Source organism: Dermacentor andersoni, chromosome 7, assembly GCF_023375885.2.
Source record: "Dermacentor andersoni chromosome 7, qqDerAnde1_hic_scaffold, whole genome shotgun sequence".
NCBI classification, from domain to species: Eukaryota; Metazoa; Arthropoda; class Arachnida; order Ixodida; family Ixodidae; genus Dermacentor; species Dermacentor andersoni.
In genome coordinates this window covers 112,699,076-112,712,223 of record NC_092820.1, presented here as the reverse complement: position 1 = coordinate 112,712,223, position 13,148 = coordinate 112,699,076, and the positions used below count along the sequence as shown (strand labels likewise).

Genomic DNA, 13,148 nt, shown 5'->3' with positions numbered 1-13,148 from the left:
AAATTCTCTTAGTTGGACAGTGGTCTATCTGCCACAGCATTCTTAGATTGTCACCCATTATTTTTTATTCTCAATCAACTTAAAGAAAGAAGAAGGTTAGCACTTTTCATACCTATAGCTAATGGTTTGATCAAAACGACACAGGGAGCCTTCTTAGCTGTGGCAACTAATATAATGAAATTTATAACAATGTAATGACACCATTAGAACAGGGGTAAAGAAGGTTGCAGGATTTCAGGATGAATCTGCGCTGCTTGCCAGTGAGAGTCAGTGTTTGTGGATCATGCTCTCGGCCCCTACTGTGTTGTGCCTTCTGCAGGTGGTGGAGGAGCTTCGTCGTCTGCTCGAGCACTACAAGCAAGAGACTGGGGAGGAGATGCCTATGCTGGGCTTGTGTCTCACTTCTCGCAAGAATCTCTGCATACACCCACAGGTAAATGGGGAAGGGTAGATGGTCATCTGAGATGCTCTGCGCGACGCCTCAGTCTTTCATTGCTAACGAAACGCTGTCGCATAGAAACGAGACCCGAGTGCAAGCTGCACAAAAGTATTGTGCAGTTACAAAGGTTTAGTAGAAAGCATGCAACTATGGAAACTCAGAGGTAAACTGTTGATACTACCGAACTTTAGAAGGAAGTTTAGAAGGAAAGTGTAAACGTAGTACATGTATCTTGCGCCCAGCGGTAGCTCGTAAGTCAATCTTACAGTGCCCGGTTGACTTTCATAATTTGACCCACATTTAGTTTTTAAGCATTCAAAAGGTGGGCATACAATATGGACACTTTGTCCCATTAGAACAAATGATAATTTGAGCCTTTGTACGTTTTGCTAGGGTGGAAGTAATGGATCGTTGGCTGCCTAGGGTTTGTTGTTTCTTCAATAAGCACGTTTCGTCATCGTTTTGTCCAGATCATTGATCTTTCAGGTCTGTGTGATATGGAATTTATCGCTTTACGGTTATTGCACGAGTTGGACAGCGACAACCAAAAGTTTAGTTGCCAAACGGTCTTGTTTTGTTTTTCAGGCTTCATCTGCATGAACAGTAGCGCAAGTATCTTTAATCCAAATCTCTGCACTGTTTGTTCTTACTCATGCTCTAAGTGCTTGCTCTGAACAGTGACCAACGCAGATAAAAAAAAAAAAAAAAAGTTGCCTTTCTTAGTTACTGTGTTAGTCATCTCACAAGATCTGGCAACGTGGCGAAGCATTGTTTCCGATCAGTCCCCTTAGTGTTGTTTCCTTACTTTGTTCTGATATGTCTCTGGGAGGCATAGCCTTGTTTGATGAAGCTGCAAGTTGATTTAATATTTGAAATGCAAGAATGAACTACAGTCAAACTTTCTTATAACGAAGCTGCAGGCGACACAATGTTATATCTGATAAAGTCAAACCTAAATACAACGAACCTCAATTTAATGAAATTTGCGATGTAACAAACTCATTTCCCGATCTTACTTCCATTGAAAATGGTGATTTTTTTTTATTTACCTATGCAATTTCGTGACATGGTTTCGATTTATCACAGCTTTCGGACATTGTGGCTAGTAAATCTAGCAAGAAACTGCAAAAATGTAGACTAAGGTGAAAGTTATTTTAAATGTCCTTCCACATAAAAAGTTTGAGTGGCAAAAAATCCTACAAAGCGCGCAAAGTGGGAGAAAGTATGCAGGAAACACTGCCACGTCATTTGTTGCACGTGTAAACAAGTTGTGGAGGCAGCAGGGTGCACAATAGCTCAGAGTGCTAGAAAAAACACGGCAGCTGACGATTCCTTGTGTGCAAGACAGATGCATCGCAAGGGAGTGAATGCGCAGTAACGTGATCGAGCACGCGCTAGCAGGGAGGACGCCTTGTCCCCCTAGTGCGTGTGTCTCCTCCTCACATGCGGGCCACCTGCTCTGTCTTGAGGGTAATCTGCAGCAAATACAAAGGCCGAGCCGAGACAGTTGGTGCCTTGTTGCGCATTGCGTGCCTACCCGTCTAGTACTTGCTGGTGGTCAAATAATCTCAAATTTCTGAGACATGGTGCGGAGCGTTCACTCACGTAGTGACAGCGAGTTTGTGGTCATCGAGTGAGATGTCATGTTTGCCTGGGCACTGTGACACTGATACAACTATGAACCTTGCTTCATGTAGTTAATTGTTTCCTTCCTATCGCCATCAATGCTCAGCTTCTCTGGCAAACTGTGACTTCTTCTTGCTCGGCACAAATATCCGTGTCTTTTTACGCGTGTATTTAATTTGTAGGTGCCATCTGGTGACGACTGTGGACACTAAGTGCGGCCAGCCACGGCATCCAAGATTTACGATACCGCACGTCGCATCGCACGCAAATTTCGGACTTCGTGAGCCACGTTGATACACTGTTCTCGGAGCGACCTACAGCACGCTGGCACTCATAACCACACTATTATGGACCGACCTTCTTGCAATTTGTTTATAAGTGCCCACTGACAAGATTTACTATGGTCACTATGAATGCTCTGAGAACTTGTGAAATTGTTTTTACAGCCGAAACTTTAAAACCTTGAATTAACGAAGTTTGCGATTTAACGAAGTATTTCACTACAAGTATAACTTCATTGTATCGAGGTTTGATTGTAAATGTTATAAGCATATTGTATTTTCGCCGATGTGTCCCGTGCCAAGGATTCCAGAAATTTGGGGGGCAGGTTGGCGCATGTTACCTTTTCTATTGCGGCCACGGCCGCTCACGGCTGTCAGCGTACCTGAGCGCGTACGCAGCCCACGTGCCATGTTTTAGAGGTACGCCACCTGTGCAAAGACTGGGCAAGCTGAGATGGCGTGGCATAGTGCGCTGCGTTCCTGTGCGTTTAGTGCTAGAGCATGCATTACCTTGAGTTTCGGAGATGCATTGGAGCAAGAGGCAGACGAAGCATTCACTCCCTGCTGCAGGTGCTTTCCAGTGTAGCGTCCTCCCACTGCGGCCGACATCATCAGCAGTGGGGCGGAGGGAACCCAAAAGCATGGCTGGCTTTGCTTTGTACTGCAGAGTGAATATATCATTCACGCGGCATGAAACCACAGTTAAGCCTCGATATGATGAAGCACGTAAAATCAGCAATTTGCTTCGTTATATCAAAATTTCATCCTATTGGAATTTGACCTTCTATGCAACTGAGTACAGTCACCGATCGATTTTTCTTACACAGAAAGGGGCCGCAGAATTTTCCGAATTATCGGGCAATCAGAAAAAAAAGCAAATTTGAATGAGAAACAATTATTTGTTGATAAATTTGGGAGTCGGCGACGAATGGTATGGTTTTATGTCACTTACGTCACGGTATCTTCACATCGGGAGTACGAATTTAGCGAAGCCAGCCACGCTTCCACGTGCGCTCCGCCCCCACGGCTCAGGTAGTTAAGTTTAACTACACGTTGCAAGAGCTCCAGGCAACATGACATAGTGCGCTGTGTTTTCTATTTGCCTTCTCTTTGCCTGTGCCCTTAGCACTGTTCCCGCCTGAATGCAAATGACCAACTAGCCGATGCGTTCATGTTAACAGAAGTCAACGTTAACTTCATGTACAGCTTTATGACAGTAATGGATAGATTGCCATGGAGCTGTCTCCCACTTCAGCAGACGTCAGAAAGAAAGCAACAGTGAAGGTGACGACAAGTGAACTAGAAAGCAGCAACGTTAAGTTTTTCAGAGCTTTGCTCTGCACTGATGAAGGTCACATTTATAATAACTGAAACTTTGCTGTGAAGCCATACTTGAAGGCAAGATTGGCAAACTAAGGGGCCAAATTTCAGGTTGGTGAGGGTTAGAGGCAATGATCTCTCTACACCCCCCCCTAGAAGGTGTGTCGACGCCCACTGGTTCTTCTGGATGCCCCCCCCCCCCCCCCCCCCTTTGAAGCTCTAAATTTTACTCATGTCAGTTCTTGTATTAAACATCTAGGCAGTTTGGTCAAGCACCAATAAAAGGAGGAGTGAAATACCACGTTACCGTCTAAAGCGAAACAGAAAGAGAAAATAGGCACCTTCTAAGAAAAAATCCCTACAGGTGGTGCCACAGGCTTCAGCCACTGGAAGACGTCCCAGAAAACTTCTGGTCTTTGATGTTTACCTGTGTTTACGCTTGGTTTAGCCGCATCTCAGCTTTTCCGAGTAGGCAGCCGCAGTTTTTTTGCTAAAATCTTTTCCTGTAGCGGTCCTCTTTCCTGTGCCCACTTTATAGGTGCTGCATAATATGTGTACTTCCTAAACATTGTTTCAAAAACTTAAATCTCGTCATTGGCAACAAGTTCGAAAATGTCCTTATACACTGAAGAATGGTCAGACATTTAAGAACTGAATACTGACCTTTTTCGGTAAAAAGTTATACTAAAGAATAAGTGTTTTTTTTCTTCAGATTAAATAGAAAACACTGCCTCCCAGGTGTATATAGAGAAAAAGGGAAACATACGTGACGGGGATGAGCATTTGGGTAATAGACGTCTCTTTTTTAACTAATGCACTAAAAAAGAAACAGTTTGTATAGTTTATCTAGCCTCCCGCCTCTCCCCCCCCCATTCCTGGGGAAACCCCTTGTTGGAGGTTAGGTTAGGTGTACTGTGCTTCTGTACATGTTAAGGAACACCATATGGTTGAAATTAGTCTTGAATCACCCAATGATGGTGTCCTTTGGATTCTACTATGTATGTCCCGGGGTGTTAAGCGCCATAGTTTATGCTTTGATATTTAAAGTGAGTGTTTACTGTGTGACTAGAGCACATCTGGCATGTTGCAGGTTAGTCTGGAGAGGGACGGCCGGGTAGTGGACGGCCGGTGCTTCAGCTTGACGGCCTCGTACCGGCGGGCGCAGGCCACTGACCCAGCCACTCAGTGCTGTTCCTTCTTTGAGGTGAGTGCGACCTTGAGTGGTCTTCCATGGCAACACTGCAGTCACCCGAGTTACCTGCATTTATATTGTACCAACCTGAAATGTTATGCTTACCATGGCTTAGTTCTTGCTCATATTTAGAACAATGCAAAGTTTTTTCATTCGGGATATACTGTCATACAGATGACATCTATGCCTCGGTTCATCCATGAGAAAAAAAAAGAGAGATAAATTATAATCATGGGCACACCACCCTATGGGAAAACCCAGCTGGAATAAAGATCATGGGCCACTGCAACACTGCAGAAGAAAGAGTTTGTTAAACACTGCTGCATAAAGGACATGGGCACATGAATGTAAACACTCACAGAAACGAGGCACCCACAACATGACATGCAAGAGAGATAGCAAACACAAATGCTGATCATGTGTCTTGTAGTTCGCCTGGAAAGCTAACCTTTATATAGTCGCGTGCAAAAGTCTGGGGACCACTAGCTATGAGAAAAAATAAATATTTTCTTCGCAGTCTGGGCGGGCAGGTTGTAAATAAGTGGTGCAGCCTGTGTGTGCCTGTTTCTTCGACCAATGTAATGCGCCAAGACAATTGCAGGTTGGCATAATTGTGCTAGAAGAAACTAAACCTTTTTTGGTAAAACCGTGGTCTTTTTGTTCTGGTCTGCACATCTGTAGCATGACCTCTCTGTTGCCGTCACGGGGCAGCCACTTCGTCAAGCTGCTCACTGCTGGAGCTTTTTCAGGGTTGCCTTTTCACTTCACCTGAAAAAAAATGGCGGAATCATATTGTTGGATTGCATTTATTGAATTGGAGTGGGGAGTGAATCAAGATGAAGAAATGAGGCTGGGCAGGCCATGTAATGCATAGTGAAGATAGCAGGTGGTCTATTGGAGTTACAGAATGGGCTCCCAGATGGAAGGGAAGCGAAATCGACGACGGCAGAGACCCAGGTGGTTTGGTGAAATTTTGGAATTTGTTGGCATAAGATGGGTGTCAGCTGGCATAAAATGTGTAATTGGAGATTGCTAGGAGAGGCCTTTATCCCACAGTGGTCATAACTAGGATGATGATGGTAATTCATTGAACTGATATTGAGACCCCTGCTTACTTGACGCACCTTGATCTTGCCTTTATTCCTGCAGTGCAAAAGACAAAGATAAAGGAAGGACATTAACGAGAAGAATTCGTTCCAACTAGCAACTGATGTATTTATTGATTGAAACAAGCTTTTTTAAAGTCACCAGGCTTTCCCTCCTTGCGCTTGCTAATCCTATTGACTTGTCATCACTTTCACTACTTTGTTTCTAGCAAAAACAGCCCGACATCATATTATAGTAAAACTTCAATAACTTGAATTTCACAGGTCTAAAAAGAATGTCCAACTTAACCGAATGTTGAATGTTGAATCGTGTTACATCAACACAATTTTATTTACCGAATGAATTGGCAAATCCTGATTCTGCTTCGCGCAAAAGCAGTTCAGAAGCTGCGATTCTCATCATCTCGTGACTGATTAGTGCTCCTGGCGGAAAGGGCCTCGCTGCTTCCTTGGCATTGTGGCCGTGGTGCGAAACCCTTGTCTTCATCCAGGGCATGCTTTTCGCCAGTGAGCTGGTGGCCAACAGGTTGTCCGTTTACCAGATTCCACGCCAGTGCGGGCTGCGGTATCGCCCACACATTGTGCTCGGTCAAAATGAAACTATTGCTCACCGCAGCCGCTGCGAATGAAACTGTGGTTGCTATCGATGCAGTCATGGATGGAGGGCAACCACGCAATTCTGAAGACACGCAGCCAATGTACACTGAGCCACAATGAAACTGCTGTTTGCTGCATCTGCTGCGGACAAAGCCGTCGTCACTATCGATACCGCAATCACGAGTGCTGACAACACAGTTGTGAAGGCACGCGACCAAAGCACTGTTAGAATGAAACTACTGCTTGCCGCAATCACTGCAGATGAAAGCACAGTCACGATCGATGCGATCACAGATGGTAACTCCGCGCTTCTGAAAGGCATGGCCAATGCGTGCACTGAGTAAAAACATAAGTACTGTTTGGCACAACCCCTGTGGACGGAACCATGGTTGCTGTTGGCATGATCACAATGGTGTCTACGCAGTTTTAAAGGTTTGCGCCCAACACAGTGTAACATGCAGCAACACACGAAAAAATAAAGGCTATAAAGACAAAAAACATGAAGCGTTCCAGAGTTTCTATCGTTTTCCGCTGATGACTAGCAATGCGGAGCGGACTCTGTCGCTTCGTTTCGGTTGGATGCTAGCGCGCTGCCTTTGCTCTTTTACATTGGGCATTTGCGGCTCTCCGAGCTTGCTGGGCTCCGCGGTTTGTCCAAATTAAGTGTTGTTTGGCCAAATGCATCCCAATTGACGAGAGTTTGATGCCATTAAATACGGCATACGCCTGCCGGGACTAGAGGAATATTCTGAATTATCTGATTTTCCAAATTAATGACATTTGAGTTTACTGTTTTACTATGACAGACACCTGGTAACCTGACGGTCAAACATCCAACAGAGCGAGTTCATTGTCCAGGAGGGCCTACGATGGCGAGTTCACGCACATACCATATTTACACGATTGTAAGTCAACTCGAATGTAAGTCGACTGCCCCCCCCCCCCATATTGCGTGACAGGAAAAAAAAAAAAAAAGAAGAGCATACCTGAGGGCACATTTGATAACGAAAATTTATTAGTCGCAGACATGGTCACTGGACTACTCGTCTTCACTAGTGCTGCCATCGTCATTGTTGCTGCGGTCCCACAGCGCGTCGTCGTCCAGCGAAATTCCACATTTGGCAAACGACCGCACCACGACATCTTGTGGAACAGCAGCCCATGCCGAATGCACCCAACCACACGCAGCCGTCAGGGAGGCTCTTTTGACAGGTCTGGTTGGTGAATTTCGCGGTCTTCTGCCGCCAGCCACTCGTACTCACGGCGGAGCAGGTCCCTAAAAGGCAAAGATCCGGGCTTGTTTCATGACCATGTCGCACTTCACTGACAGGGACTGATCATGCATTTCAGTGACGTACGACGCAAGCTTAGCCTACAGCTCCGGAAAACGTCCCGACTTTGGCACGTGGGAAATTCCTCACTTTCCATCACAGGTGAAAATTTCGCTTCGCTGCAGTCGCCACTCTCGCACCACCTGTTCAAAAACATCATACTTGTGCCCCGCTGCCGCAGTGATTTGTTTCTACGGTGTAAAGGATGGCAGCCCTTTTGAACGCTGCTGTGAATGAGTGCCGAACGATTTGTGGGCCTGGAGCACTCATGATGACTGGGGAAGCATAGAAGTAGCACGTAGCCGGCAGTCAAGTGGAACGCGTAAAACCAATGCATTTCGTTAAACTATTGAGCAAGCTAAGCGCAACAGGAAAAGAGAAACGCGCGAGCGGTGTCTGCTCTTCCATGAACTACCGATACTTCCCGCTTGTGCCGCTGTTCTGAGGATGCCGCTGCGAATGGAACAGCAGCGCTTCCATCAACTATCTACACCCCCCTCCCCCCCGTGAGTGTTGTGTGCACTGTAAAACTCTCAAAAACGTTGAAAAACCCTTCCGAAAAGTGAACAAACACATGGGATAGCGAAAAGCTACGGGTAGGGCCATAGAGCAAACATAAAATTGTAACTGCGTTGTAGCTCTCGTCGGTCTCGCTTTTTTTGGCGGTGCCATGTTTTGGTTTCGATTGTAAGTCGACCCCCCTACTTCAGATTTTCAAGTGTAAGAAATGTGGTCGACTTACAATCGTGTAAATACGGTACTTTGACTTTATAAAAAAACATAAAATGCCTGCATTAATTTTCTTGCGGTGGCATCTTTGTAATGAAACAGCACCTGCCTTCGCTCGAGCTCCGATTAATAAAGAACGTCAGTTGCTAGTCAGTGTGCAGTGCTGTCGCTTTTGTCTTTCCTTTGTCTTTGTCTAATGGAATGATGTGCTAATGCCAACTAGCCCCATTTACCATTGATCTTGTTGCCCTCTCTGCGCAGAACTTTGACGCCCAGGGCCGAGACATTCCCCTGCCCACTGGCATCTACAGTGTGGTAAGTTCGTTGTCAGCGCTTTGCTCGAATGCTGATGTTTCTGTACCCTGTACAGTCCATCAAGCGAGAAAGGCTGTGCGGGCTTCTGTTAACCGTCGCATTGAGTACGACAGCCGTGTTTGAATGGCCAGCTCCAACGAAAGTTTGATCAACGTAAAAAATACCTAACTTAACCCATTCACTGCTGCCTGCAGTGCATGCACGCGGGCTTTCTGTATCGCGTGTTCTTTTACCGAAAGCTGTAGTATGTTACACGCTCGTTTTTCTGTGTGCCATCAGCGCACGGGTCAAACATTTGGTGGAAAAATCACAAACCACATTTATTTACACTTGAGAATCATTCACACTTTACTGTGTGCAGTGTTTAAAGTCACAAGCATTTCATTGTGTGAAAAAGTTTGCAGCACTCCGGCATGGATGGTCGTCCTCTGGTGAATCTGAATCCCACTTACCATCAGATTCATTTTCATCAGAAGAACAAGGCTCAGAGAAAGTGCTGTTGTCACAACTCTTGTCATCACTGCCACTATCCGGGAGAATGTCCAATATCTCACTCTCAGAGACAGCATGCCAGCTGCCAGATAAAAAACAACCAAAAACATACAAAAGTGTGTTCAGATAACCATTGCAGTGTATCAGTAACTTATCTAACCATGTTCAGGTAAACCAACACCACTGCAGCCATCCATAAATAGCTTCTAAAAGTACAAAATACGGCTGCCCGGCACATGGGTTAACACAGTGGAGATATAGAGGAACGTCCATGCAAAATGTCATGTTTGAATTACAAGGGAAAGCATCGTGTAAAGATAGAAAATATTGCCATTTTTGATACGGAAACGGGGGTCAAAAAATAGCGTTTCCATTATCGCTGGCTGGAAGTGGTGCATTACCTGGAATGCGCAGCTCCTCGGCGGGACCTCCAAGATTAAACGCCTTATCTTGCAGGCGATGTGCTGGGACTTAAGTCATAGCCGCTGCACGCTGCAACTGGGTGTGATCTGTCCTTTGTCAAGCAGTTTTCAGCTCTCCGCATGGTACCAAAGGGTAACCCAAGGGGATTGACGCCCATGCGTTGTTGAGCGACTACCATGCGCTCAATGCACGCCCCGTCCCTGATCGCTATCCACTCCCCCACATTCATGACGTTGCAGCCAACTAGCTGAAACGGTAGTATTCAGCGATATAGGTTTAGTGAAGGCCTACCATCAAATTCCTGTTGAGCCAGCGGACATCGCAAAAACTGCAATTGCGACACCATTCAGGCTCTTCGAGTACGTCCGCATGCCGTTCGGGCTCTGAAACGCTGCTCAGACGTTCCAGAGGTTTACCAACGAGGACAACCAGGGACTCCTCTTTTGCATACCTCAATGACTTCCCGATGGCTAGCACTTCTCCAGTAAAGCATAGCAACGATTTACGCCTGCTGTTTTCTCGGCTCCAGGAACATGGCCTTCTCATCAACCCCACAAAGTGTGTATTTGGTGCCCGCAACATCGAGTTCCTCGGGCATCGCGTGACTCCCGAAGGAATCTGGCCATTGGAAAAGGAAGTTCAAGCCTTGCGCAAGTTTCCTCGCCCAACATCACTGTGAAAGCTCCACAAGTTCCTTGAACTGCTCTACTTCCACTGCCATTTTATTCCCAACATCATCTGAATTATTATACCACTTACCTAGCTTCTCAAGACCACTAGAGCTCCGTCTTCTCCACTGTCCTAGATGTCTGACACCAAAGAGTCCTTCCAAGCTGCGAAAAACGCATTGGCAGGTGCCACCCTGCTGGCGCGTCCCCTACATACAGTCGCTGACCGTTTATTCGGACCTCACGGGGACTGCGGAAATGTCCGAATAAACACGTGTCCGAAAAAGCAGATTAAGAAAAAAAGACAAATCCTTTATTTCCACGCACTTATTCGGGCACGGCAGTAGGCTTGAAGAAATCATGAATACGCCGTTGCACGCTGTTCCGTTTACGCGCAATCAGATAAGCCTGAATCTCGGAGAGGGTCGTACGGCGGCTGAAAGCACAGTCACTGCTTTTGTAAGCTCCGCATGCGACGGCAGCGTAGCACATGGTGCGTCATCTTCCGACTTGGAGTCATCGTCCGGCTGTGCAGCAGAAACCTGACGAGTGATCTCGCCGTCATCAAGCTCTGCGCATGTCAATACAGCAGTGTCAACACTTGTGAAACTGTCAAATGAGACGGTGTCCGGAACCACTGCACAGGTCTCGGCAGAACACTTTCGGCGTCAGTAGGGTGCACATCGGAAGGCGACAAATCCTAGGCTCCCGGCACCCGCTTGCCGGCATTCCCCAGCGCAGTCTGCGCGGGCACTGTCGGTGCCATTAGACACTTGACGCTATGTTTTCGTATGCCACGTTGCATCACCGCAACCTCGACACAGCACACAAAGCAAACATCACCATGCCGTCACGCTGATACCAATCGCACAAACGAAAAACGTGGCCTACTCGCAGCGTCGTGCACGAAGAAACAAACAAATCAGCTGCTGGGTTGTCTTGACATGGCTTACTAAGCTGAGACTGGAACTGCTGTAGCCACGAACTGGGCAGAAATGATGGTGATGAGCGGGGATTTGCAGTAGCGCCACTTCGTGGGGCAGCAAGGAGGCTCCGTTCAAAACAAAAATGGTGTTCAGCAAGTCGAACCATACACCGGTCAGAGTCGATGCATGGTGCTTTCGATCGAGTTGGCTCAAGGAGTGTCTGAAAAATCAGACGAGAGCTTGCAAGGTGTCCGAACTTTCGGCAGTTGTTATACATTATGGTCTATGGGGAGAATGCTGGTGCAGCGAAGCAGACCGAATAATCGAGCATATCCGAATTTTTGGAGTCCGAAAAATCAGTCAGCGACTGTATTGCATCAATGTGTCTTATCACCGATGCATCTAGTGTGGCTGTCGGCTGTGTTTTACAACAGTTCCAGTGCAACTCCCGGTGCGCACTCAGATTTTTCTCACAGAAGCTGAATCCTGCTCAAGCGCACTACAGCACGTTCGGTCACAAGCTGCTTGCGGTATACAGTAATCCCTCATAATGAAGTCGGCGGGACAGTGAAAAAATTTGTAATAAGCAACCACTTGAGAAAAGCTAAAGCAGTCGAGCATTAATTGTGCCACAACTGCGATGAACTCAAAATACAGTGTATTCAGTGAAGTAAAACTTTATTGAGGTGCAAAAAAGGCAGTGATCTTTGACTGTTTCAAATTCTTACTGGGTGCGAGCAAACCCTGCTCTAATTGGACCAAGCACTGCACGAGGCCGTGGTCGCCACCCATGCATTCAACCTTATTTCGTAGCAGGCATTGGTACTCCCGCGTCTGCACCATAGCTGGCACTTCACGTGGCTCACCATTCTTGTCGGGTCCACCAACAGTGTCAATTAGTATCTTCGCATCCGTCACTAGGGCGAGCACGGGAGCAGCAGCGTCAGCCAACGCAAATGTCTCGGAAGTCACCTTCTACCTCTTGACCAGCAATTTTATGAACAGGCTCGTACAGATCACTGCAAGTCTAGTCGTCGCCAAGCTGGTCATCGTCAGGGTCGCTTCGAAAGTGCGACTTCTTTCCATGAAAAGTTCAGCAGATAGCATCAAGCAAATCAATGTTGTACCTCTTGCTGAAGTCATATGCTGTGAGCATGCGCTGCAAAAGTGCCTTGCGGTACAGCGTGTGGGTGGTCTCAATGATGCCCTGATCCATCGGCTGCAGTACTGCGGTTGTGTTTGCAGGCAAACATTTCACAGCCATCGTCTTGAGGTTGTCGTTCTTCCCGTGGCTTGGATAATGGTCAATTATGAAGAGCACTTGCCAATTCTTTGTGTCAAACCGTCTATCCGGAAGGTGCACATAGTCTTCAAAAATAGCAGTAGTCATCCATGCTCGCTTGTTACTTCTGTAGATGCATTCCTTTTGAACCCACTTATAACGATACCAGTTTTAACAAGACATTGGTTATAACAAGGAGAAGCTGCTGCGCCGTCAACTTTGTATGTTTTTCATGGTTAAATAACCCAGTTACTACAATGACCCGATGCAGCATCATTGGTTATAACGATGAAGTCTGGCTGCTGGGTGTCCGAGCCAGAAGGTAGTGAAATGCGAAAAAAAAAAATCTTCGAAAAGAAAAAAAGAAAGTGAGAAATTCGAGCCGCTGCACGATGGGCCGCTGCTCCAACAGCTGCCGCGT

The 13,148-nt window shown here is 46.5% G+C and overlaps 1 protein-coding gene across 1 annotated transcript in view; it reads left to right on the top strand.

Annotated features, from left to right (window-relative positions):
• Xpd (general transcription and DNA repair factor IIH helicase subunit Xpd) overlaps positions 1-13,148 on the top strand; it is a 71,543-nt gene that overhangs the window by 8,058 nt on the left and 50,337 nt on the right. Inside the window, exons 5-7 of the mRNA XM_050181179.3 lie at positions 320-433; positions 4,757-4,870; positions 8,883-8,936. Of these exons, the coding sequence (XP_050037136.1) occupies positions 320-433; positions 4,757-4,870; positions 8,883-8,936 (282 nt within the window). The remainder of the gene's footprint in view (positions 1-319; positions 434-4,756; positions 4,871-8,882; positions 8,937-13,148) is intronic.